The sequence below is a fragment of the Canis lupus genome, chromosome 8 (assembly GCF_048164855.1).
Source record: "Canis lupus baileyi chromosome 8, mCanLup2.hap1, whole genome shotgun sequence".
Classification (NCBI taxonomy): Eukaryota; Metazoa; Chordata; class Mammalia; order Carnivora; family Canidae; genus Canis; species Canis lupus.
In genome coordinates, this window is record NC_132845.1 from 15,614,736 (window position 1) to 15,640,348 (window position 25,613).

Here is a 25,613-nt window from a genome sequence, read left to right on the forward strand (position 1 = left end):
GAATTGACAAGAAGAAAACAACAACAAGGAACGGGAAGATAATCTTGAGGCTCCACTTTGCTCCAAGCAGTTTTTCTTTATTTCCCTTCCTCTCCATCTTTCTGTTGCAACAAATATATTGTGCATCAAGAAACAACGTTGTGAAACAAAAAAGGGTACTCAGGTAATAATCCTAAATAACTCCTAAGTGACTGTGTTGTGTTTAATATTTAGTGCACTGGGTACTTTAATATGTCATCAAATTAAACAATCAGAATAGGAAAGATTGTTTCTGATGATTATCAGTTGAATACCTTTCCATCTGTACTAATTTCATTTTAATACTTTTTGACATCTTATTAACATAGCTTCCATTTGTGATGATTGACCAGTTTATACAGATAATTTTGTTTTTTACATTTATGATTCTGATAGAGGGAAAAGAAAGCTGCACTAGGAAACAGGCTATTGGAGGCTGCTGGGTGGGTCACTTGGTTTCCCTTCCAAGTTCCTCCGCCTGAAAAATAAGATAATATTTCACTTGTCCTATAGGAAAGGAAAAAGGAAAAGCACTATTTAAAAGCTACCTTTGTGTGCCACTGAGATCCCAAAAGGGCTTAAACACTTAAATATACTCTATGAGAGATGTTCTTTAGTGGATGTTCCATGCTGAAGGACTAGCTCATGCACTTCTTTTGTTTCATCACTGACCATATATTTATTGTCAAAATCGCTAAGTGATTAACAAACACAAATTGTTCTCCAATCCCCTCTACTTATCAATATAATGTTCATATTTTATTTGTATTCACAATGTATGTGTATAAAGGATCCTGCCTCCTCAGTGTACTTGAATCCAATTTAATATAAATATAATATGTAAGAAATGTTTTTAAATTTTACCATTTTAGAAATACATCTCTCAATTTTAAAAGTTGGATTTCACTTAAATCTCAACGGCAACATATTATTAAATCCTGTGTCTTACTACATTACTCCTATACAGCATTAACCACAATTAGTATATGAGCAACTCAAAAAATGAAAAAAGACTGACATACTTCCAAGCCTCAATTCCAATGCTGAGCCATCCTATATTTTATACAGATACTGTACACATACTGAACCACCCTGTATTTTGTACAAGGAAGCCACAAGTAAAGATAAAACCAAGCATTTGATATAAATGTAAATGCTTAATTTGGGGAGTGGGGGTTATTTAAAGCAGTCACCAAAACAGAATCGACCTCTAACTTCTAAATTTTAAGTAAGAAGTCAAATGTCCTATATTTAGATATATTAAAAGATGGCATTTTGTTTCTCAGATTGCAGGATATTTTTCCTTGCAATAACTAAGGGACCAATGAAAATATGTTTCTAATAATAAATTTCCATTATTTTTCTAAATTATTTATATTCAGTGAACTCAGTTCCATCATAGGAATAAAATTCTCAAGATTCAAGATTAAAAATTTTTTGAGGATTTACTTGTTGGTATAATACCTGCAAAGTTCAATAATACAGTGTGGGTTTTTTGTTCATTTGTTTTAAGTTTACAAGAGTTCCTATAAGCCAGTTAAAGAATGAGATTTCAATCCAGGAACCACCAAAATTATTCAGGTATTTTAAAAGTTAGTGAATGTGTATCATACAAACAAAAACATCCTATAATTGTATCACATTCGTTAAGTATTCATCTAAATAGAGCTTCCCAGAGGTGTTCCTAAAGACTCCATTTGTATTCATCCTCACTAGAAAACGGTATCTTCCTCCCAACAAAGATTTTGCTGCTAGCTTTACTTTAAAATGTCAGTTTCTTTTTACCTGAATGTGTATGTTTGACAGTATTATGATAAAATGAAATGCATACTAGGCTAAAAGTCAAATATATCATTAACCCAGCCACTTACTATCCATGAGTCATTTAAATTCTGTGAATTCTGTTTTCTTAACTGGAAAACAAGATAATGATGACTACTTCTCTCAAGTTACTGTGGGACTTAAAAAAGATAAAGTATGTGGAACTAGTCTAAAGAAGTGCAAAATGACATTGGAATTTATGTATTATTGTATGTATGCCTTTTAACAGAAAATTTTTGAGATTAGGGCCACATCCTGCTCTAATCTTTTGTGCCCCCACCCCCACCCCATCCCTACCTGGCAGGTAGCACAATGGTAGTCCACAGTAGACACCCAATAAATTAATGTTAAAATTTTAATTGATGAGTTAAGCTGATGATAGAATTTATTTTTCAAATATTTCTTCCTTCATTAAAGTTCTCTAGCTTCTCTAATACCTTAATTCTCTGTCTTCTCTGTCTGATACCAAGTAAAATACGTATTTTAAAAAGGTAAAAATGAATTTTTAATGTTTGAAGTATATCACCATAATTTTATTCCATGGGCAACTAATTACCTTTTCTCCAGGAACAGCTTGACCAGGGGAAAATCCTGGATCTCCTTTGGGGCCCTAGATAAAACAATTATAAAACACTAGGTGAAGCATAAATTACATACAGTATATGACACTTCTTCAGTTGAATGCATCATCAGTTGATACATATGTATCATATGGTATTCAATAAAATTATTTTATATTGAAATGGGCATTTATTATTTGCTTTTTTAACATATATTCTAGCCTTATTTTAAAATGTCAGACATAGATGATTTTTAAAATCTAACAAAGTTATGCTACCACTGAGACGTCTTTCCTTAAGGGACCGATATAAAGGCTCCATTAACCTATCCATTTTTATGACGTATTCAGTTATAATTCCTATTTTTAGCACTGGAAAACCAGTTACTTTTAGTAAAAGAAATCTGCTTATAATTCTTAAACTTTTATATCATTCCAAGTTCAAATATTTTCCAAAATCTTGCAATGTACATGTATTACTTTTGTAATAAAGAAAAAAATAAATCAAAAAATACCTCTAATTGCCAAAATAGACATAAAAATAGATACTTCTCACGCTCTGGGAATCTTATATTTTACTTTTCAAGAGAAATATGACATTAGGTTTCAATCAAATTTTTTTTGCACAATATTAATCTTTCTTATTTTGCATACTGGCAAAGTATCTCTTTTTCTATTTCCCATCTCATAAAATTAAGAGGCCACAATTGAGCGTCTTTATAATTCCAATTATGACTTCATTACCATTCTCAACTAGTAATAATTTCCATTCCTAGAGAGTTCTAAATGCTATTTTTATTCTATGAGCAATAGTCATGTTTTCTTTCACAAATTCAAGGATGCTTTCAAATACCACTCAAACTGAAGAAAGGAGAACCACAAGAAAAGTCCTTCATGTTCGCCAGCAAGTCTTTCCATTTTACAAATTAGAAATAAATATTCACTGGCAAAAAGGTCTATATTCTTGAGTCAAAAGAAATTTTTAAGAGAATGTTATTTTCCAGGTTGATCTCTTCCCTTACATAGCTATCGCCACTTCTATCAGTAAGGCTACAATTTTAGACCACTGATAACAAAATTATGGGACCTGAGAAACAGCGTTAGCAATATCTCAATATTTACAAACTCAATCCATTATCCAAAAAGAAAAAGGGTAATATAGTTAGAAATTGTAAGAGATATTAGAGTTTATCCAGTAAGACATATTTTATAGATAAAGAAGCAATGAGGTCCAGAGGGGTTAAATGACTTGATTAAAATTGCTTTGAAAAGTAATGACAAACCTTGTCAATTTTCTTTTTTATATCACAATGCCTATTAAATAAAAATCTTATTTATTGGTTTTTGTATTTCAGTCTTTTATTATAAAATCTAGCCAATTGATTTGAGGCCATATTTACAAAGAATTTTAAAAGAACTTAAGAAACCATAGCTCTTGAGAATTTTAAATATAATAAAATTCTTTCTGGCTATTTTTTTACTTATAAATATCAGATTAAAAATTCTTTTTTAAATTCTATCTGAATTTTCTATTATCTACTTTATTATTAACAACTAATCTAACATTTCATCCTTACTTAAAAAAAAAAAACTGAGAACGTGGTAAAAGTAATCAATTCATCAATAAAAATCAGGTTGAAAGACAGAGAGCTTTTTCTTATTCATAAGCTTTATGCATCTGGGCAACATATTTAAAGAAATAGTACCAAATCTCTTTTATTCCCACACAAATGTGCTTGAGTTAATTGATCAACTTGTTCTACGACCATAATTCAAGTCAACATGAAGGAAATGCTCTTAACCTGGCCACTTGTGGATTAGGATCCTCCATAGTATAAAATGCATGAGCTGAGATTATTGAACATGCCAACTTTACATAAAATGTCAGAGAAATAGGGCATATTTCTCTGCGTTAAAGAATGCTCCCAAAATGTTTTACTTAGTATTAATTCTATGAGTCCTGACACACTTTTAGTCATACTTGATTGGCTTTTCAAATCCCCTTTGGAATTAAAAATAAATGCTTATAAATTAATAATTGACTTTGGCTTTCATATTGACTTCTACTTACTTCTACATGACTTTGTTAAAGGAACTATACATCCTTTTGAGTGTAAGAGGAAAAGGAAGCTGCCTACCTTTTATTATTCAAAGAATTCTCAAAGTTCCACCTATTCTACTGTTCTGCTATACAGTCTAAAATTCCCATTATCAGCACAACTCTTTTAGACTATTATTGGATTTCCAAGGGTCCTCTGTCTAGAGAGGGAAACTCCCTAAGTACTAGACTCATTAACATCTTAGAACAAATTCATCAGATTAGAGCCCACTCAATATAATGGAAAGAACATCGGGATTTAGAGTAAAAACACTGAACAAATTATTTAATTTCTCTGAATTTGAGATCCCTCCTCCATAAAATTAGAAAAAGAATAACACCTACGTAGTTTAGCTTATAAGATATAGGTCAAATTCCTCAATGTAGGTATTAAAAATAACAAGATTAGAGATGATTATTAAAATCAACTTTGCAATTATTGCCATCTTAACAAGCAGAGAACACAATTCTTGAATGAATTATTGATGGAGCTGCAAAATTTAGATGAAAAGAATTTGAAATTAAAAATTCAAATATGGATGAGCTAAATTGGGAGAGTCCCATAAAAGAAACACTAAGTGACATGATCTTGAGATTAACATCACTTGAATATTCTTTAACATTACTAATAATTATATAAGCTTCATAGTGTCAATTTTAAGCATTACACTCTCTAACCAACACTTCCTATCTTTATAGCTCACTAAGTGCCCACAACTTTAACAATTATTTGACCTACTGTAACTGCTAATATGTGATTCCACCACATTGTCTCATCCTTATGTGGCCTGACTTAAGCCACAAATAAGCAGCAAATACCAAGGTCTAAAGTTATAATCACTTCATTGCATATATAAATGGCACCATTTCTTCTTTATGTTTCTGTGTTACAAGCTTACCTGGCAATTCTTAAATCTAAACTCACCACCTACTCTATCCCATCCCCTAGCAGCTGAATGTGACTAACAGAAAACAATCATGCTGACAAACCTCACTTTAAATTCATGACATTTTATATTAATTGGTTTTGTTTTCTTTTGTTTTTTGGTGTATCTAATAATTACCTTAGTCAATTCACTTTCCCATTTTAATAGATAATTATTTCATAACTCTCTCTCTTCACTCTAATGGGTGATCTTACTTTTAACATTTGCAACCTGTCATAACTAAATCCACTATGTCACCTAAATCTGTTCCAAAATACTCGGCCTTCATAATAAAACCCAATCTGCCTCATGAGGACATCACTGACATACTGTTTTCCCTACATTATTTTAATTTCTATTTCTTTGCTTGTTGATATCACCAAGTAAACACATTGTATTTCCTCCGATCTTAAAAAACAACTTTACTTGAGCTACATCTTCCTTCCCTCTTCCATTACACTATTCCCTGTTAGACCAAAACTCCTAGAAACTTGTCTACGTTAACAAGGAGACTTCTTCCATTCTCTCTTGGACTTAATCCACTCAGACTATTGCTCCTACCCTACTTTACTGTCATTCTTTCTCAGTCTCCTTTGCTAGTTCTTCCTCTTCTGCCTAATATACTAAACTCCGGAGTACCCCAAGACTTGATCCTTGGACACTTCTCTGTCTATATTTATCTATAGGTCAAGACTATACATAAAACAACTTTTTTTTTTTAAACAACTATTTGAATGCATAGGAGAACAAGCAAAAAGTAGGACACACTGGAGGGGATTCTATTTTTGAAAGAAAAAAAACACACTTGGTATAATACACATAAACAACTTTTTTTCTAAAGACCCTCCACGGTCTGCATTGAATGACTAGATTCAAGCAGAAAACCATAGATTTTGGTTAATGGTGTCAGAGGACAGTGTGTCAGACTACCTGAATAGCTGTAAATTGAAGGGGGAAATCCAAGAAAGAAAAAACAAATAAACAAAGAGGACAGCTTCCCCTCCAAATCTGGATAAAGACTTTCTTCAATTCTTTGCTGATACTAAATGTGGTTGCATGAGACACATTCCAAAGAGTTCACCAAGAAGCAAAAAACAGAAGGCTAAAATAATTGAATATAAATTTCAGCTGCTGGCCACCACAGAAGAAATAATTTGAGGTTTGAGTCACATCATTTTAAGGGGCATGGTAAAGGTAATCACCTTTCCACTGACATTTAGGACAGGTATCCTTTAGAAGCAAATACTATATCCTTGGACTGACATACCACAATAAGTAAGACTAAAATGAACCTGCCCTTTTAAAAAACTACCAAACCTGTACAAGTTTAAGGTGATGAGCTAGTTATTTAATTGCCTATAGAACAAAGAAATCAACCATCATCAAAAGATTTCAAAGAAAATAAAGGAATCTAAAATTCTTGTACATATCATCCATAATATCTAGTACATAATCAAATTCTTCTAGGCATACAAAGAAAAGTAAAATCTGACCAGAGTAAAGAAAAAAGTGGTCAATACAAACAGGCTTCAAAAAGACCCAGATACTGGAATTAGCAGGCGAAGATTTTAAATTAACTATTACAAATATGTTCAATTATGATCATCAAAATTAGTGAGCACAGAAATATCAGCAGACAAGTGAAAACTCTACAAAAAAGAACAATAGAATCCTAGAACTGATAATATAGTATCTGAAATGAAAAATCTGGATGAGATTAACAGTATATTAGAGAAAGCAGAAATTAAGTTAGTAAATATAAGGAGAGATCTGTAGAAATTAACTAATGTGAAGTAAAAAGAAAAAAAATGCAAAAAGGAGCAAAGCTCTAGTGACCTGTGGGGCAACATTAAGTAGTCTAACATACATGTATACAGAGTCCCAGAAGGAAAGGAGAGAAAGAATGACAGAAAAATTATTTGAAAAAATAATGGCCAAAAATATCACAGATTCATTACAAAAAGACCAATACTTACAGATCCAAGGCATTTGGTGAACTCCAAATAAGAAATATCTACAGGAAATTACCCCTATGTACATTATAGTCAAACTGCTAATGGCCAGACAAAGAAAAATATCTCAAAAGCAGTCTATGAAAAATGACAGATTACAATGAGGGAAATAACAATATGACTAATGACTAACTTCTTATCAGAAATAGTGGAGATCACAAGAACCATATAAGCATCTTTAAAGTGCTAAAAGAAAAACACTCTCAATCAAGATTTTTATACTCTATGAAAATATACTTCAAAAAACATAGACAAAACAAATTTCAGGTAAATAAAAACCAAGAGAATCCATCACTAGCAGAATTGCACCCCAAGAAATATTGAAGGAACTTCTTTTAGCTAAAGGAAAGTGATACAAACTAGAAACTCAGATCTATAGAAACAAACGAAGAGCCCTGGAAATGAAAATAAATGACTCCCTTATTTGTTTCTTCTCTTAATTTCTTTAAAGACTGATGACTTAATACAAAAATTACTACATGGTACTTTAGAGTTTATAATGATATAGATGGAAAATAAATGACAATAAAACACAAAGGATAAGAACAACGTGTAAATATAATCATAATGTCATAAGGGTCTTATGATTTAAATGAACTACCACCATATTAACTCTAGTAAGTTAGAATGAGTTAAGGATGCATATTGTAAACTCTAAAGCAACCTTAAAATCAATCAATCAGAGATATAGCTGAAATGCCAATAGAGAAATTATATGAAATGCTAAAAAATATTTTATTAACCCAAAAGAAGGCAGAAAAGGAGGAATAAGGAACAAAAAACATATGGGATAAATGGAAAAGAAATGACAGTGTAGGCTGAGACCAAATCATACCAATAATTACACAAATATAAATGGAGTTAACATTCCAATTAGAAATCAGAGATAATCAGACCAGATATCTGTATTGTCTATAAGATCTAATATGTATTGTCTATAAGAGATGTGTTTTAAATGTAGAAAGATAAAGGACAAGAAAAATAAATACCAGGCAAACAATAATCATAAAAAAGCTGATGTGGCTATTACTATCAGACATACTAGACTTCAAGAAAAGGAGTACTAGGGCAGCCTGGGTGGCTCAGCGGTTTAGCGCCACCTTCAGCCCAGGGCATGATCCTGGAGACCTGGGATCGAGTCCTACATCAGGCTCCCTGCATGGAGCCTGCTTCTCTCTGCCTGTGTCTCTGCCTCTCTCTCTCTGTGTCTCTCATGAATAAATAAAAATCTTTAAAAAAAAGAAAAAGAGTATTACTGGAGATAAGGAGAGACATTTGATAATAATAAAAAGGATCAGTTCATTAAAAAAGACACAACAATCTTTAAACATGTATGCACAACACAGAGCTGCAAAATAAATGGAACAAATACTGACTAAATACTTCCTAAACATTAAATAGAGAAACAAAAAAACAAAAAAAAAATAGAAAGAAAGAAAGAAAGAAAGAAAGAAAGAAAGAAAGAAAGAAAGAAAGAAAGAAAGTAATCCAAATAACGGTTGGCTACTTTAACACACCTCTTTCAATAATTAATGGAACAACTAAATTTTAAAAAACCCAGTAAGGATGTAGAAAAATTTGATCACTAAACCAGTCCCACAAGAAATGTTCAAGGAGACTCTCTGAGTGGAGAGGAAAGACCACAAATAAGAGTATGAAAATAAGTATATCTGCATAAGATGTTATATACAAACCTAATAATAAAAACAAATTGAAGATCAATAATAGCTATGCAAAGTATAGGGAGAAAGGAATCCAAGTATATTACTAAAGAAAATGAGCAAACCATGAAAGAGAGCCAGTTGAGAAAGGATCAGAGAGAAAAACTACAAAAGCAACCACTAAAAAAGCAACAAAATAGCAATAAATATGAAAATATCAATAACTACCTTAAATGGGAATGGACCAAATGCTCCAATCAAAAGACATAGGATAACAAAATAGATAAAAAAGACCCATCTATATATTATCTACAGGAGACTCCTTTCATCTCCAAAGACAGCAGAACTTTGAAACTGAGAGGATGGAGAAACATTTATCATGCAAATGCATGTCAAAAAAAAAATTATAGTACCAATACTTATATTAGACAAAATAGACTTTAAAACAGATTGTAACAAGAGACAAAGACACTATATACTCATGAAGGGAATAATCCATTAAGATATAATAATTGTAAATATGCACCCAACATGGAAGCACCCAAACATATAAAAAAGGTTAATAATAAACATAAAGAAACTAATCAATAGTAATACAATAATAGTAGTGACTTTAACACTACACTTACATCAATGGACAGATCATTCAAAGATAAAATCAATAAGGAAAGAGTGACTTTGAATGACACACTGGAATCATCTCACACTGGTGAGATGGATTTAGCAGATATATCCAAAAAATTCCACCCTAAAACAACAGAATATACATTCTTTTCAAGTACACATGGAACATTCTCCAGAATAGATCATATCAGATTAGAAAACAAGCCTCAGCAAATTCAAAAAGATAGAAATCACACAATGCAACTTTTCTGACCACAGTATTATGAAACTAGAAATCACCATAAGAAAAAATACAGAAAGCACAAATATATAGGCTAAATAATATGCTACTAAACAATGAATAGATCAACCAAGAAATTAAATAAAAAATTACATGGAAACAGATGAAAATTAAAATATACAGGTCTGAAATGTTTGAGATGTAGCAAAAGTGGTTCTAAGAGTGAAATTTAGGGACACCTGGGTGGCTCAGCGGTTGAGCATCTGCCTTTGGCTCAGAGCGTGATCCTGGGGTTCAGATCAAGTCCCACATCTGGCTCCTAGCAGGGAGCCTGCTTCTTCCTCTGTCTGTGTCTCTGTCTTTCTGTGTGTCTATCATGAATAAATAAAATCTTAAAAAAAAAAAAAGAGTGAGGGATCCCTGGGTGGCACAGCGGTTTGGCGCCTGCCTTTGGCCCAGGGCGCAATCCTGGAGACCCGGGATCAAATCCCACATCGGGCTCCCGGTGCATGGAGCCTGCTTCTCCCTCTGCCTGTGTCTCTGCCTCTCTCTCTCTCTCTCTCTGTGTGACTATCATAAATAAATAAAAATTTAAAAAAAAAAGAGTGAAATTTATAGCCACACAAACCTACTCGAGAAACAAGAAAAATCTCAATTAACAACTTAACCTTACACCTCACAGAGCTAGAAAAAGAACTATGGACAAAACCAAAACCAACAAAAGTAGGGAAATAAAGATAAGAACAGATATAAATGATACAGAAATTAAAAAGATAATAGAAGAGATCAATGAAATCAAGAACTGGTTCTTAGAAAAGATGAACAAAATTGATAAACCTCTAGACAGATAAAATAATAAAGAAAGAAAGAAAAGAAAGAAAACTAAAAATCACAAATGAGAGAGGAGAAACGATAGCCAACAGCACAGAAATACCAACAATTGTAAGAGAATATTATGAAAAAACTAAAGGCCAACAAATTAAACAACCTAGAAGAAATAGATAAGTTCCTAGGAACATATAGCCTAGCAAAACTTCCCAAAAGGAGAAATAGAAAATTTGAACAGGCCAATTACCAGCAATGACATTGAATCAATAATCAAAAAACTCCTAACAAAAAAAGTGCAGAACAGACAGCTTTACAGGCAAATACTACCAAACATTTAAAGAAGAGTTAATACCTATTCTCAAACTATTCAAAAAAATAGAAGGGTAAGTAAAACTTACAAATTCATTCTATGAGCCAAGCATTACTTGGATACCAAAATCAGATAAAGAAATCACCAATAAATAAATAAACAAACAGAGAAATACATGCCAATATCTCTGATGAACATAGATGCAAAAATCCTCAACAAAATATTAGTAAACCAAATCCAATAAAACATTTTAAAAATTGCCACAACGAAGTGGGATTTATTCCCAAGATGCAAAGGTAGTTCAATATTTGCAAACCAATCAACGCGATTCATCATATCAACAAGAGACAAGAGAAGTGTATATGATCATTTCAATAGATGCAGAAAAAGTATTTGATAAAGTATAACATCCATTCAGATTAAAAACCCTTAACAAAGTAGGTTTAGAAGGAACATACCTTAACACAAGAAAGGTATGTTTGGAAAACCTACAGCAAACATACTCAATGGGGAAAAACTGAGAGCTTTTCCCCTAAGATCAGGAATAAGACAAGGATGTCCACTCCCATCACTTTTATTCAATATAGTACTGGAAATCTTAGACATAGCAATCAAACAAAAAAAAATAAAGAAAAGGCATAATTGGTAAGGAAGAAGTAAAACCTTCATTATTTACAGATGACGAGATACTATACATGTAAAACCTAATGACACCAACAAAAAACTACTAGAACTGATAATTCAGTAAAGTTGCAGGATACAAAATCAATGAAAAAAAAAAAAACCTGTTGCATTTCTATATAATAATAGTGAAGCAGCGGAAAGAAATTAGGGAATCAATCCTATTTACAATTATAACAAAAATAATAAAATACTTAGGAATAAACTTAGAGAGGTGAAAGACCTGTATTCTGAAAACTATAAAACACTGATGAAAGAAATTGAAGTTTATACAAATGGAAAGACATTCCATGCACATAGATTGAAAGAACAAATATTAAGATGTCTGTACTACCTATCTATATAGACTTAATGCAATCACTATCAAAACACCAAAAGTACTTTTTACAGAACTAAAACAAGCACTCCTAAAATTTGTATACGGCTACAAAAGACTAAACTAAAGTAACCTTGAAAAAGAAAAACAAAACTGGAGGTATCACAATTCTAGATCTCGTATTATATTACAAATCTGTAGTAATCAAATTAGTATGGTATTGACACAAAAATAGACATATAGATCAACAGAAGAGAACAGAAACCCCAGAAATAAACCCACAATTCTTAGTCAAATAATCTTCAACAAATCAGAAAAGAATATTCAATGGGAAAATGTCTCTTCACCGAATGCTACTGGAAAATTGGACAGCAAAAGAATCAAACTGACAACTTCCTTATACCATACACAAAAATAAAATCAAAATGGATTAAAGAGCTAAATATGAGACCTGAAACCATAAAAATTCTAGAAAAGAGCACAGGCAGTAATTTCTCTGACATGCGCCATAGCAGTATTTTTCTAGATATGTTCCCTGAGACAAGGGAAACAAAAGTAAAATTGCACTATCGAGACTACAGCAAAAGGAAAGTCTGCACAGCAAAGGAAATAATCAACAAAACTAAACAATAGCCTACTGAATGGGAGAAAATATTTGCAAATGACATAATCTGATAAATGGTTAGTATCCAAAATATACGAAGAATTTAAAAACTCAACATTCAGAAACCAAATAACCCAATTAAAAAATGGGCAAAAGACATGAACAGAAATTTCTCCAAAGCAGACATATAGATGGCTAACTAACACATGAAAAGATCTCAACATCACTCATCATCAGGAAAAGGCAAATCAAAACTACAATGAGATTTCATCTCTCACCTGTCAAAACAGCTAAAATTGAAAACACAATTAAGTTTTAGCAAGGATGTGGAGAAAAAAGAACCCTCACACACTGTTGGGAACACAAACTGCTGCGGCCACTATGGAAAACAGTATGGAGGCTCCTCAAAAAGTTAAAAATATAACTACTCTATGATCCAGTAATTACACTGTAACACATTTACACCCAAATCACAGAAACATTAATTCAAAAAGATATATGCACTCTGATGTTTACCGAAGCATTATTTACAATAGCCAAATTATGGAGGCAGCCCAAGTGTCCACTGATAGATGAATAGATTAAGATGTAGTGTGTATGTATGTGAGTGTATATATATATTATATATAATGGAATATTATTCAGTCATAAAATAGAATGAAATCTTGCCATTTGCAACAACGTGGATGGAGGTATAGTGCTAAGCAAAATAAGTCAGTCAGAGAAAGACAAATACCATATCATCCCACTCATATGAGGAATTTAAGGATGAAAACAAATGAGTAACAGAAGAAAAGAGAAACAAAGCAAGAATTAGAACAAACTAATAGCTACCAATGGGAGGTAGGTAGGAGGATTAAAGAGAGAAATTAAAGAGTGCATTTCTCATGATGAGCACTATGTAATATATAGTATTGTATATTATGTAACATAATATATTACTATATATTAATATATAGTATTGTGTAATACAATTTTATAAGTAATATGTAGAATTATTGAATATACAGAATCATTATATTATACACTTGAAATTAATATAATACTGTTTGTTAACTATGCTGGAATTAAAATTAGAAGTTTAATAAACAAACAAAAATACATAAATCTTTTAAAGTACACATGGAATATTCATCAAGATAGACCACTTGTTGGTCATCAAACTGCCGCAATACATTTTAAAATATTGAACTCTTCCATTGAGCACTCTCTAACCACAGTGGAATTAAATAAGAAACTAATAACATTAAGATAACTAGAAAAACTTTTAAGAGATGGAAATTAAACAAAACAATATATTCTAAATGATCCATGAGTCAAAGAAACATACATTTCAATCTGAATGGTATGAAAATGCAACATATCAAATTTTGTGGGATGAAATTTTATCAGTCCTTAGAGGAAAATTTATAGCTCTAAAATGCTTATATTAGAAGAGAGATTTAAAAAACGAAATACTAAATAATTCATAGGGGAAAAAAAAGCCAAAAGTTACCTCTTTGAAAATATTAATGGAAATGAATTCTTGATTTCTGCCCAGACAAAAACAAAACAAAATAAGCTCAACAAACAAATAAAAACCTGACATCATGTTCCTCCTCATTCTAATAGACAATAAATAGCTCCCACAATACCAGTATTCCACTGCTTAAGACATAGATTATCTTTGACTCTGCTCTCTTATGTATGCCTGCTCTCATATGTATCTTACATATGCCACATATGTAATTCATCAGCAAATCATACTGACTGTACCTCAAAATGTGTATGATCACTTCACACCACCTGCACTGTTTACACTCTACCCCATGCCATCATCACCAATGACGTGGACTTGGGTAGACCAGTGAAGTAGTCTCCAAACTGGTGTCCCTATTTCCACCTTTTCCCTATCCTACTCTATTCTCCACATGAAACCAGAACCATCCTCCTACAAAATAAACTGGATGATAACATTTATCTACCTAGGGTTTTTTGTGAGCTTATTGGTGGGCTGTTTTAATCTGATTAACCCTCCATGTGCCTGTCACCCACTGGGTTTTTGTCACCTACCTATCACATGGGAAAGGGTGGAGGGCTCCTTCCAGGGTAGTGTAAAATCCTTTTAAGGTTGGTTTCCTGGGGAAATGGGGAGGTGGGGGCACTTTCCCTGCCAGCCTTTCTTGTGCCTATCCTTCATTAATGTCAGCAAAAAAGACAATGCGCACTTAGACATTAACCTGATAGGTAGGCAGATACACGACCAACGCCCTGATTGGCTCAACTCAGCACACCCTGATTGCTTAAGACAGTTCTGCTAAAGAGCTCATAAAAACCTCTAAACTTAGAAACTCTCAGGGCAACCCTCTCCAATCCCCTCCCTCTCCGGGAGCTTTGTACTATTGCTCAATAAACTTTGCTTTGCTGGCCACCACTCTTTGTCTGTCTACTTCTCTATCCTCAAAGCAACTGTGACCCAAGAACAGCTGGCACTAAAGGTGAGAAATCTGCATCACGAGGTCCTACATAATCTGGCTCTGGCTATCTCTCTGACCTATCTTCTAGGATTTATCTCAAAGACTGTCAAGCAGCCTCCTGCCTCAAGGCCTTTGGATTTACTGGGTTATTTTTGTAGTTTTTCAACCCTTTCCTCATCAGGATTGCAAAAATGGTAATTTTAAATTCTAACATGCTTTCCTCATTTCCTAGCTTTTTCTATAAAGAGAAACTACCCTTCATCAAGTATTCGGTTGTCCTGAGGTTACATTCTATAAAAAAGCAAGATAATTTTATAAGAAAACTTTTATTCTTTCCCCTTACTTTTTCTTCTATTTATCTTTTTTTCAAAATAATGATATATTGTGGCATAATAAAAATATATATTTAGTCTTTGTTCCTGGGTTCTGGCACAGAGCTCCTAAAACCCTTGGAATTTCCTGAGTCATACAAGTGTCTTTTGTTATTCATAACAATACCCTTTGACCACATCTGAGCTTATGCTAATGAGGTGACTCAGGGTGGTGCCCATAGATAGCTTCAGGATGGAGGCTAGTCACCAGAAAGGCAAACAAGTGGCTAGAGGGTGGGAATTCAGGAGCAGGGGTTAGGGTGAGAGATTGAGCTACACAAATTTTTGAACAAAGAGATTCCAAGAGCTTCCAGGTTGGTGAACAGAACACACTGATGTGCCAGGAAAGTGTCATTACCTGGAGAGGGCATGGAAGTTCTAAGCCCCTCACCTTCCATACCTTGCCCCATATGCATCTCTTCCATTTAGCTCTTCTTGAGTTGTATTTTTTATAATAAACTGGGAAACTTGAAACTGGGAAACTTGTTTTCCTGAGTTTGTGAGCTGTCCTAAGGCAGTACCAAACCTGAGGGAGTGGGAGGTTGTGGGAACCCCTGAATTGGTTGTCAGCCAGACAGAAATATGAGTAGTCTGGACAACTCCTCTGTGGCTGGCATCTCAAGTGCAGACTGTCCTGAGGGACTGAGCCCTTAAATCTGTGGGTCTGACACTAACTCAGAGTTGAATACACAGTTGGTGTGTGAGGATTTGATAATTTCAGAGATGTAATTCCTTAGCATTCTCTAAAGGTGACGAGTGAAAGTTTGTCTGTCTGTATTTAGCATCATTATAACTCATGTATTTAGAGATACTTGATGTGAGTCAATCCACTGAACTTATTATCCTTAATTATGTTCAAACCACATCGCTCTTTGGCTGGTAGAAGTCTTTCAAATTGGCCCTGGAATCCTTCTGACACGACTCTAATTGTCTTTGATACCCAGAAGGAAACATTTTTAATACATTTAAGTCATATTTTAGCTGAAATCACAAGCACAGAATCAAAGGAAAGGACCATGTTATTTTGTCTCGTCCTTTAGAAGATGGTCCCTGTGTTGACCAGAATAACAGAGGTAACGTTGTCTTCAGCATTTTAACATACTTTATATTTTCAAAATGCTGGACTGAACATTTTTCATAGCAATTTGATTCAGCAAAAATTCTTAAAATGGGTCAGCATCTATGCTCAATACATTTATTTATTCCCATATAAGGAAAATGGGACTTCTAGTTTAGAAGACATGGGGACATAGGGTCAAAACCAAGAATAGAAATAGCACTAAGATTATTCTCTGGGATTCGATATTATTGTTAATAACATTTGATTTAATATTACTAATGGGACATTGTTATTGCAGTTTGTTAAGGTTAGACGATTTATATAACTGGATTAAACATGGATTTTTTGTTTTATTGGCAAAGATTTTTTTATCTAATTTAATTTTAAAGCATTTTTTATTTGAGTATAGTTGACACACAATGTTACATTAGTTTCAGATGTACAGTATGATTCAACATCTTTATACATCATGCCATGATTACCACAAGTGTAACTACCATCTGTCACCATACAATGTTATTATAATATCACTGACTGTATTCCCTATGTTGTGCCTTTTATTCACATGACTTATTCATTCCATTACTGGAAGCCTGTATCTCCTACTCCCCTTCACCTATTTTGCCCATCTCCCTTCCCTTTGGCAACCATCAGTTTGTTCTCTGTATTTATTTGTCTAATTCTGCTTTTCGTTTACTCTTTTTTTTTTTTTTAAGATTCCACATGAGTGAAATCATATGGTATTTGTCTTTCTCAATAACTGGATTAAATTTGAAGGAACTATTGGCCTTGACTAAAGTAATATAAACTGTGAATGTTTATGGGAAGGTTTTAAGTTTCCTTTAAGAAGTGTTTTTGAGAAAGAAACTATCTTTACCACAAATAGATTGCCTGGACTAGAATTATAAATATATGGTAGTCTGAAGATATAGACTCTGCATTCATAACTCATATTTAAAGATCTACTGCATAATTAATCATATGTTTAATTAATAGTAATAAAAATATCCATCAGCCTGCAAATAAAGTTCATTAAATATAGGAATATGATAAACTGTGAACCCAGATGGCATTTGCTGACAAGAAAAAAAAAAGCTATTCTCTCTAGTAAATAAGAAGTGGAATTTACTTTCTTGTAATTCTTTTAGAAGGACATTATTTCTACCATTAGTTTCTTGATTTCAGCTAATGATTTTAGTTAATGAGCTCAATAGTCTTCAATTGGCATCATATTAGTCTTACTTATGCTGAAAAAAATGGTGATGTAGCCACTAAAATTTCATGTGGCACTTCATCCTATTATTTAACAAATTAACATAGTTCTCAGGACTAGAGATCAGTTTCACTCTTCATGCAGTTTATCTTCATATGTTGTTGTAAGTATCCACAGAATAAGCTAGAACGTTGGAATAGACATGTTTTGTTACCATTGCTAAATGAATTCATAGTCTTTCAATTCCATTAGGTTATCCCACCCCACCCTTCCTCCTTCAGATCATATTTTATAAATTAATTACTATTTTGAGAGATAACCTGGTATTAGGAAGAGAGCAAGACAGATTAAACTCTGATTATAACTCTACCAGTTATAAATTGTTACTTTAGTTCAGTACTTAGCTCTCTATGTCTGTTTTCTTCTGTGCAAAGCAGAAGGTAATAAACCCTACTCTGAATAGTGCTCTTAATTGAAATGAATCTGAATGAGATACCAGACATAAAATTATTATCAGATATTAGAAGCTTAATAAGTATTAGTCCTCCATCCCTTATGATATCAGTGCCTTGTTACTAATATTAACTCAGCTTTTTGGTTCAGTTTTACATTTACTCAATAGTACCCAACACATACTGGGCACTGGGTTAGACACAAATGCAAAAATGAGTAAATTCTGGCCCTTGCATGCAAACAACTAAGAGTCTATTAAACCAACACATAAGTGAGAACTCATTTATCTGAAGAGAGATGAGAACTGCCCAGATCACTTTACATTTCCTGTCCTTTATGATAAATACTAATTTTATTGTAAAAGCAAAACAGAAAACAAAATGGATTAGTTTTACATCAATCTAGAATATTTTAGCAAAATAAGCTTTATTCTTATAAATTTTTCAATCACCTTATACATAGAACATACTTATACACTGTCTTAAGGTATTTTCATTCATAAGATTCATATAAGATTTTTGTTTTATTTACCAAATAAGAAGAGTGGTATTTTTAGCAAGTCACATTTCTAATTTGCCTAGTTGCCTTGTAAGTAGCTCCTTCAAGAAAAGAAAAACATTTCTTAAGTGTCACCTATATATAAGCATTACCAGATGCTTTATGTGCTTTAAATCATTTAACTTATATAAGGTACCTTTTGGTTCTAACGATTTTTATAAAGTGCATTAATCCAAATATGTTTGTATAGAGAGTTCATTATGCATTGCATTTTCTATTTCAGTTAAATCTTTTTAAACGTCAATTGCCTTAATTTGCTCTTTCCATAGATTCAGATAACCTCCTTTTGAAGTAGATTATTTCTTTTGCAAGAAACAAGATGACTTTTTATATAATTTTCTTAGAAACCAACAATTCTACCTCTGCTATTCTTGATAAATAATAACTGAGAAAAAACATTTGGGATTGCCTTTATACTTTAAAATTTCTTAATTAGAAGAAATCTTTATTCCTTAAAGGAAAATAAATCCTATGATTATATGTCAAAATTTATTGTCAAGACAGCATGCTCCACATTTTTTGCATTATCCTGAAAAAAAATTATAGGAGGACTATAAAGTTCGACTGTTCTATTGATCTTGGTTAATCTAAAATGCATGGTAAATATCTAGGAAAATTTTTAGAAAAACCACACCCTACAAGTTTATTGGATGCATTTAAGATACAGTGGTAATTTTTAACATCTGTCACAAATAAAACCTAGGAATAAATTTAATCAAGGAGGTGAAAGACTTGTATTCTGAAAACTATAAGACATGAACAAAAGAAATTGAAGACACAAATAAATGTAAGATATTCTGTGCTAATGGAATGAAAGAATTAATATTATTAAAATGTCCATATTACCCAAGCAATCTACAGACTCAATGCAATCACTACCAAAATTCCAATGGCACATTTCACAAAGATAGAACAAATAATCCTCAAATTTGTATGTAACCAAAGCAATCTTAGGAGAACAACAAAGCTGGAGCATTATGCTCCCTGATTTCAAACTATATTATAAAGCTATAATAATGAAAACAATATGTTACTAACATAAAAAGAGTCACATTGATCAATGGAACAGAATAAGGAGCCCAGAAATAAATCCATTCATATACAGCTGATTAGCTTACAAAAGTTAATCAAAAGGCAAAAATATACAATGGGGAAAGGACAGATTCTTTAATAAATGGTGTTGGGAAAACTGGACAGCCATATGCAAAAGAATGAAATTAGACTATTCTCTTATACTATACACAAAATAAACTCAAAATGAATTAAAGACTTTAAGACCTGAAACCATAAAACTCCAAGGAGAAAACATAGGCAGTAAGCTCCTTGACGTCATTCTTGGCAATGCTATTTTTAGATCTGACTCCAAAAGTGAAGGCAACAAAAGCAAAAATAAACAAGTGTGAATATATCAATTGAAAAGATTCAGCAAAGAAAATCATCATAAAAGTGAAAAAGCAACCTACTGAATTAGAGAAAATATTTCCAAATTATATATCCAAATTCAACAGTTCAACATTAAAACAAAACAATACAATTGATTAAAAAAAGGCAGAAGAGCTGATTAGGCATTTATTCTAAGATGATATACAGATGGCAAACAGGCACATGAAAAACTACTCTATCACTAGTCATTAGGAAAATGGAAATCAAGACCACAATGACTTATCACTTCATACCTGTTGGAATGGCTATTATCAAAAAGACAAGAAATAACTAGTGTTGTTGAAGACATGGAGAACAGGGAACCCACATGCACTGTTGGAAGGAATGTAAATTGGTATAGCTACTGTGGAAAACAGTATGGAGTTTTGTCAAAAAATTTTTTAAAACTTCCAGTTATAAGATAAATGAGTTAATAAGGAGATAAAAAATACAGGGAATATAGTCAATAATATAAAATAAAAAGTGAATATAGTCAATAATATAAAATAAAAAGTGAATAGAGCTACCATATGATCAATCCAACAAATCAAAAAAAAAAAAAAAAAACTACTAATTCATCAAGATATATGCACCCCTGTGCTGTGGTTCATTGCAGCATTATTTACAATAGCCAAGATATGAAAAGAACCTAAATGTCCATCAATGAATGAATGGATAAAGATGTGGTATAAATACACACACACATGCACAATAGAATACTGCTGAGCCATAAAAATGAAATCTTGCCATTTCTGACAACATGGATGGACCTTAAGGGCATTATGCTAAGTGAAATAAGCCAGAAAGAGGAAGACAAATGTATATGTATCAAACATATCATACATACGTATGATCTTACTTACATGTGGAATCTAAAAAGCAAAACAGGTGAACAAATAAAACAAAATTTATGCATTCAGAGAACAGAGTGGTGGTTATGGGAGCCTCTAAAGGAAGGGGTACACACTTCCAGTTGTGAAATAAATAGGTCATGGCGATGTGATGTGTGGCATGGTGATTACAGTCAATGGTACTGCATGCATATTTGAAGGTTGCCAGGAAAGTGGATCATGAAACAAATTTTCATCATAAGAAAAAATTTTTTGTAACTTTTTATGATGATACATGGGGGCTGGACTTATTGTGGTGATCATTTTTAGTATGTACAAGTGTCAAATCATTGTGTTATATCCTTGAAATAGTTTTAATGTTTATGTTCATTATATCTCAATTTAAAAAAAAATTAAGGACCTTCTTTAATAATGTCAGGAAAATAATGTGATACTCACTAGTCATCACTCACCTTTGGACCTGGCAATCCAGGTAACCCAGGATTTCCATGTGGCCCCGGTATGCCCTGCAAATAGTAAAAATGTCGTATCACTCTTAGAACAAATCTAGATACAAATAACAGGTAGTATTTGTTGTAACATTCAAACAAATATCACACAGCATAATTTCATTAAAATGAATGCTATCTTTTTTTTTCATAAAATTATGTATCTTTTCCTAGATGTTGGATATTTTACTCTTGGAAAAGAAAGCTACGCTAATTATTAAAAAGGACTAGATTTTCTGTATTTTGATTCAAAACACTGCCTTGAGATGCTTACCTCTTTTAGTTTTCACCCCTATCTCCAGCCATGTTGCATAGTGCTACTTCTAAAAGCTGTGCAGAATAAGAAGTCTAAAAATAACAAAGTGCAAATGTTTAATCTTCTGTCAACATGCCTTAACCCTTTCTGCACTTGGGTTTTTGCTTATGCCATTATATATGCCTTAAAGACTTACTTTATTTCACTTTGCCCCCCCTACTACTGCCCAAATCATTTTTCAAGTGTCAACTAAGATCCCACCTCATTTTTAAATCCTAGCTACACCATCATAAAGTGGTTTCTCTTTCCTACTAACTTCCATAGAAATTCCTACATGTAAAGTTCATTTGCAATTAATTGTTTGTTGCTTTAGGATATTTCTTACACTGTTCTAACCTGTTATTTAAATATTTTATTGCTATTTTAACTCTCTTACAATATGTGCCATTTAGTGCTAGGATTGAAATTTTTTTGAAAAGGGATCGTTTTTCATATCACCAGGATAGCACTTGGAACATATGAGATACCCAGTAAATATCTGTCAATAACTGCTTTATTTACCAATTATTCATAGATTAACTGTTTTAATGCTTTCTGTTTCTTATTACCGATCCTCATAACAATCCTTCAAGGTGGTTATTTTAACTCCCATTTACAAATGAAGAAACTTAAGCTTACAGAAAACAGCAAGTAGAGGAACTATGATTCAATTCCAGAAGGCCTTCCAGGTCTCCAGACCCCTATATTCATTTGGGTTTGGTACCCACTTCTGAGCCATACCTCTAGCCATACCTCTAGCCTAACACACAACATATAGTTAATAATTACTTATTTTTCTGTCTTTTCCATTCTGAATTAATAGAGCATTGTGTTTCAAAAAGGAGAGGGGCATTAGCAAAAGCAATACTGGAAGTAGAACTAGCAACATTAAAACTAAGGGAACAAGATTAGATATTATGACATATGTCCTTTGTAACTTAAAAAAAATAAATTAAAAAAAATAGATGGAAAATTTTATGAGGATTTACAATGAGTTACTGATGAGATGTTGGACAAGGGCATAAATGCTTATTTTACGAAGTTCAATAGTGCAACCGTGAGCTAGGACAATAACTTTAGAAAAAATTAATATCAGTGAAAGTATGAGGTCTTTTTTTTAAGGATAATTTGCTGGTTGTCCCCAAATGAGATAAAATCTAGTGAGAGAAAAAATGTGAAGTTGCCAGTTTTACTTTAAAGAACGCAAAGGAGACAAAATTAGGAACACAGGTGTAATATTTAGCCTTGAGAAGAGGAATACCATTTCTTTCCTAAAGGATTGAATAAATAAACTTAAAAAAAGATAGAAACTAGAGAAGGAAACGTCTGTATCATGGGAATAGATGGAGACTCAAACGTTGAAGGTCATGCTGTGCAAAAACAGAATCAGTAGTGGAAAGGGAGTGGAATTAGCACAAAGAGAGATCCAGTCCCACAGAAAAGTAGGATCCAGACAGGAACTGGGAGCATGGAAGTGGTCTGCCAGCTATGGAAGAGTGAGCACACTGATGAGAGGCTCTGAAAGGAACATGATAGGTCATCAAGTATAGAGAAATAAACCAAACACTAAACCACTACAGCCAGTGAGCGTTCATCTGAGGCTTCATACCAAGAAGACTTTGTTGTGAATATGAACGACTCACAGTAATATTTCAGGATGATTTCTCATCGTATTGTTTGCATGATAGATAAAAATCAGGATAGAAAGAAAGGGGATCGTACAAGGCATGTGCATTTGTCTTTATAACACACAGTCCCAATCTTTTTTCTGGCTCTTTGAAGAACTTCTGTTAGTAAAAGTCCACATTTATTTTCTTAAGTTTGAAAGAAATAAATTTTAACACAGCAGTAAATCTTTTGTTGGACCTGCGTAATGTGAGAAACTACTGCTGATCCTTAAGGCAGCTTTTTCCTCAGGACAATTATTTTTCTAGTCAGTAGCTTCAGGATTTTCCACTATTTAATCCAGGAATGTACTATTTTAAGGCAGCCCACTCCTCTTCATTTCCCAAAGCAAATGAACCCCACCTTGAACTATCAACTACCGATGAGATCACTTTATAACTAAGAATAATGTTACAAGTAGCACCGAAAGAGGCACTAATCTACAAATTTGATAATCCTTCTTGGGCATGTTCACAGAGAATGCTCTGGCTGGGTGTTTACACTCAAATAAACAAGCTGCACATGTTCCTGAGTTTCTCTTGAATTGGCAAAGGTAGGGCTAAGTCTGAAGACCCAGGCAGGTTTCCAAAGGAAGTACATACTGTACAATCCTAGGAAAACCATACCACAAAGTTACTGATTCTAACAGCAAGTGGGACATGGAGCCCATTTACTTACCCGTGGACCTCTCTTTCCGGATGGACCTGGGATACCTGCTGGACCCGGTGGACCCTTGGAAAACAATTGCCAAGATGTCAAGCAGCATAATAGATGCATCTTTTCTCACAAGTCTCATTAAGATTCCCATACTAGGGCTTTTTTGCAGTCCCCAGTTCCTAGCTGATGGCGATTTTACAGTAACATGAATCCCACTCACCCTAATCAGCAGGGGTGAGAGTTGAAACTCAAGTGTCCTCTTTAATCTGGCCAGAAATGGCAGCAGGAAGTCTGTGACTTATGGTTACAGCCTCTGTATCTGGTTTTTACGGGGACCATAACTAGTAGTTTTGTGGGTAATTTTTACCTAACTTTACTTTTACTACTGAAGGCGGAATTCAATTTAGGGTTTGGAGACCAACAACTGCAGGTTTTTTTTTCAGACACATTTCAAAAGACTTGCCCTGAAAAATTAAAGCAGTGACCATAGTATGTTCTTTAAAAGACTTACAGCCAGAATCTGTGTAATGTGTTAAAACCCTCATGAGATCCTTCTAGTATACTCAGTAATAAATCTGCCTTACACCGAATATAGCATACCAGGAGGTCAGTTATAGACTTAAATGGTTTGCAAAACAAAGTATGAAAGCAAAAGTTGATCCGTGTTTAAAGTGTTCTGAGTTCTTTAAATGTTATTCATTAAATACATCGAATAAGATATTGGAAACTACTACTTTACCTCCTCATGTAATACTTTGTCATCTTTTTTCACTTACTTTAACAATCGGCTAGGGGCAGAATAAATATTCATTCGGGACATGGTTAACACATTCATTCATTCATCTTTCATTCATTTTATTGTTACTGAGCACTCTGCTGACATGGAATGATTCTTGGTGTCTCTAGAGCATACACATATTCCATTTTACAAATATCCATTAAATATTGCTTTAAGAATAGTATGAACATTGAAATTAGACGTATCAAAGTTAAAGTACCACTCCTATCATTAACAAGCAGCATACTTAATGAGCCTCCTTTTTAGCCTCATTTTTCTCATTTCTCAATTTTGCTATTAACTACTTTTTGAAAAATTCTTCCTTTATTTAAGTTATGATCATTTTGAAGTTTCATACTGTTCTTTTTATATTCCAAACTGTCCACTTTCCTTTAATTGTATTTTTCCTTCTCCTATTCCCTAACTTAATAAAAACCTTTCATGTACTTCCTAATATTGAGAGATAAGTACTATATCTATTCAACCTCCGACTGAGGGCATTCTCCTTCCTGAGTTGTTTTCAAATATTTTAACAGCTAGTATTTTACTACTAGTGTCCACCAAAGATTGACTTCCACTTATTTTTTTAAAAAATTGAAATTCTTTTCACAGTTCTGGTTGTTGTTAAAATCAGAAGTTAACAGCTATTGACTTGAAGTCCCAAAAAT

The 25,613-nt window shown here is 33.0% G+C and overlaps 1 protein-coding gene across 5 annotated transcripts in view; it reads right to left on the minus strand.

The window, feature by feature from the left end:
• Positions 1-25,613, minus strand: part of COL24A1 (collagen type XXIV alpha 1 chain) — a 387,541-nt gene that overhangs the window by 330,064 nt on the left and 31,864 nt on the right. For all 5 annotated transcript variants that reach the window (XM_072834343.1, XM_072834342.1, XM_072834338.1 and 2 more), the window contains exons 5-7: positions 24,189-24,242; positions 21,515-21,568; positions 2,396-2,449 (exon numbers count right to left, since the gene is read on the minus strand). In XM_072834343.1, the coding sequence (XP_072690444.1) occupies positions 2,396-2,449; positions 21,515-21,568; positions 24,189-24,242 (162 nt within the window). The remainder of the gene's footprint in view (positions 1-2,395; positions 2,450-21,514; positions 21,569-24,188; positions 24,243-25,613) is intronic.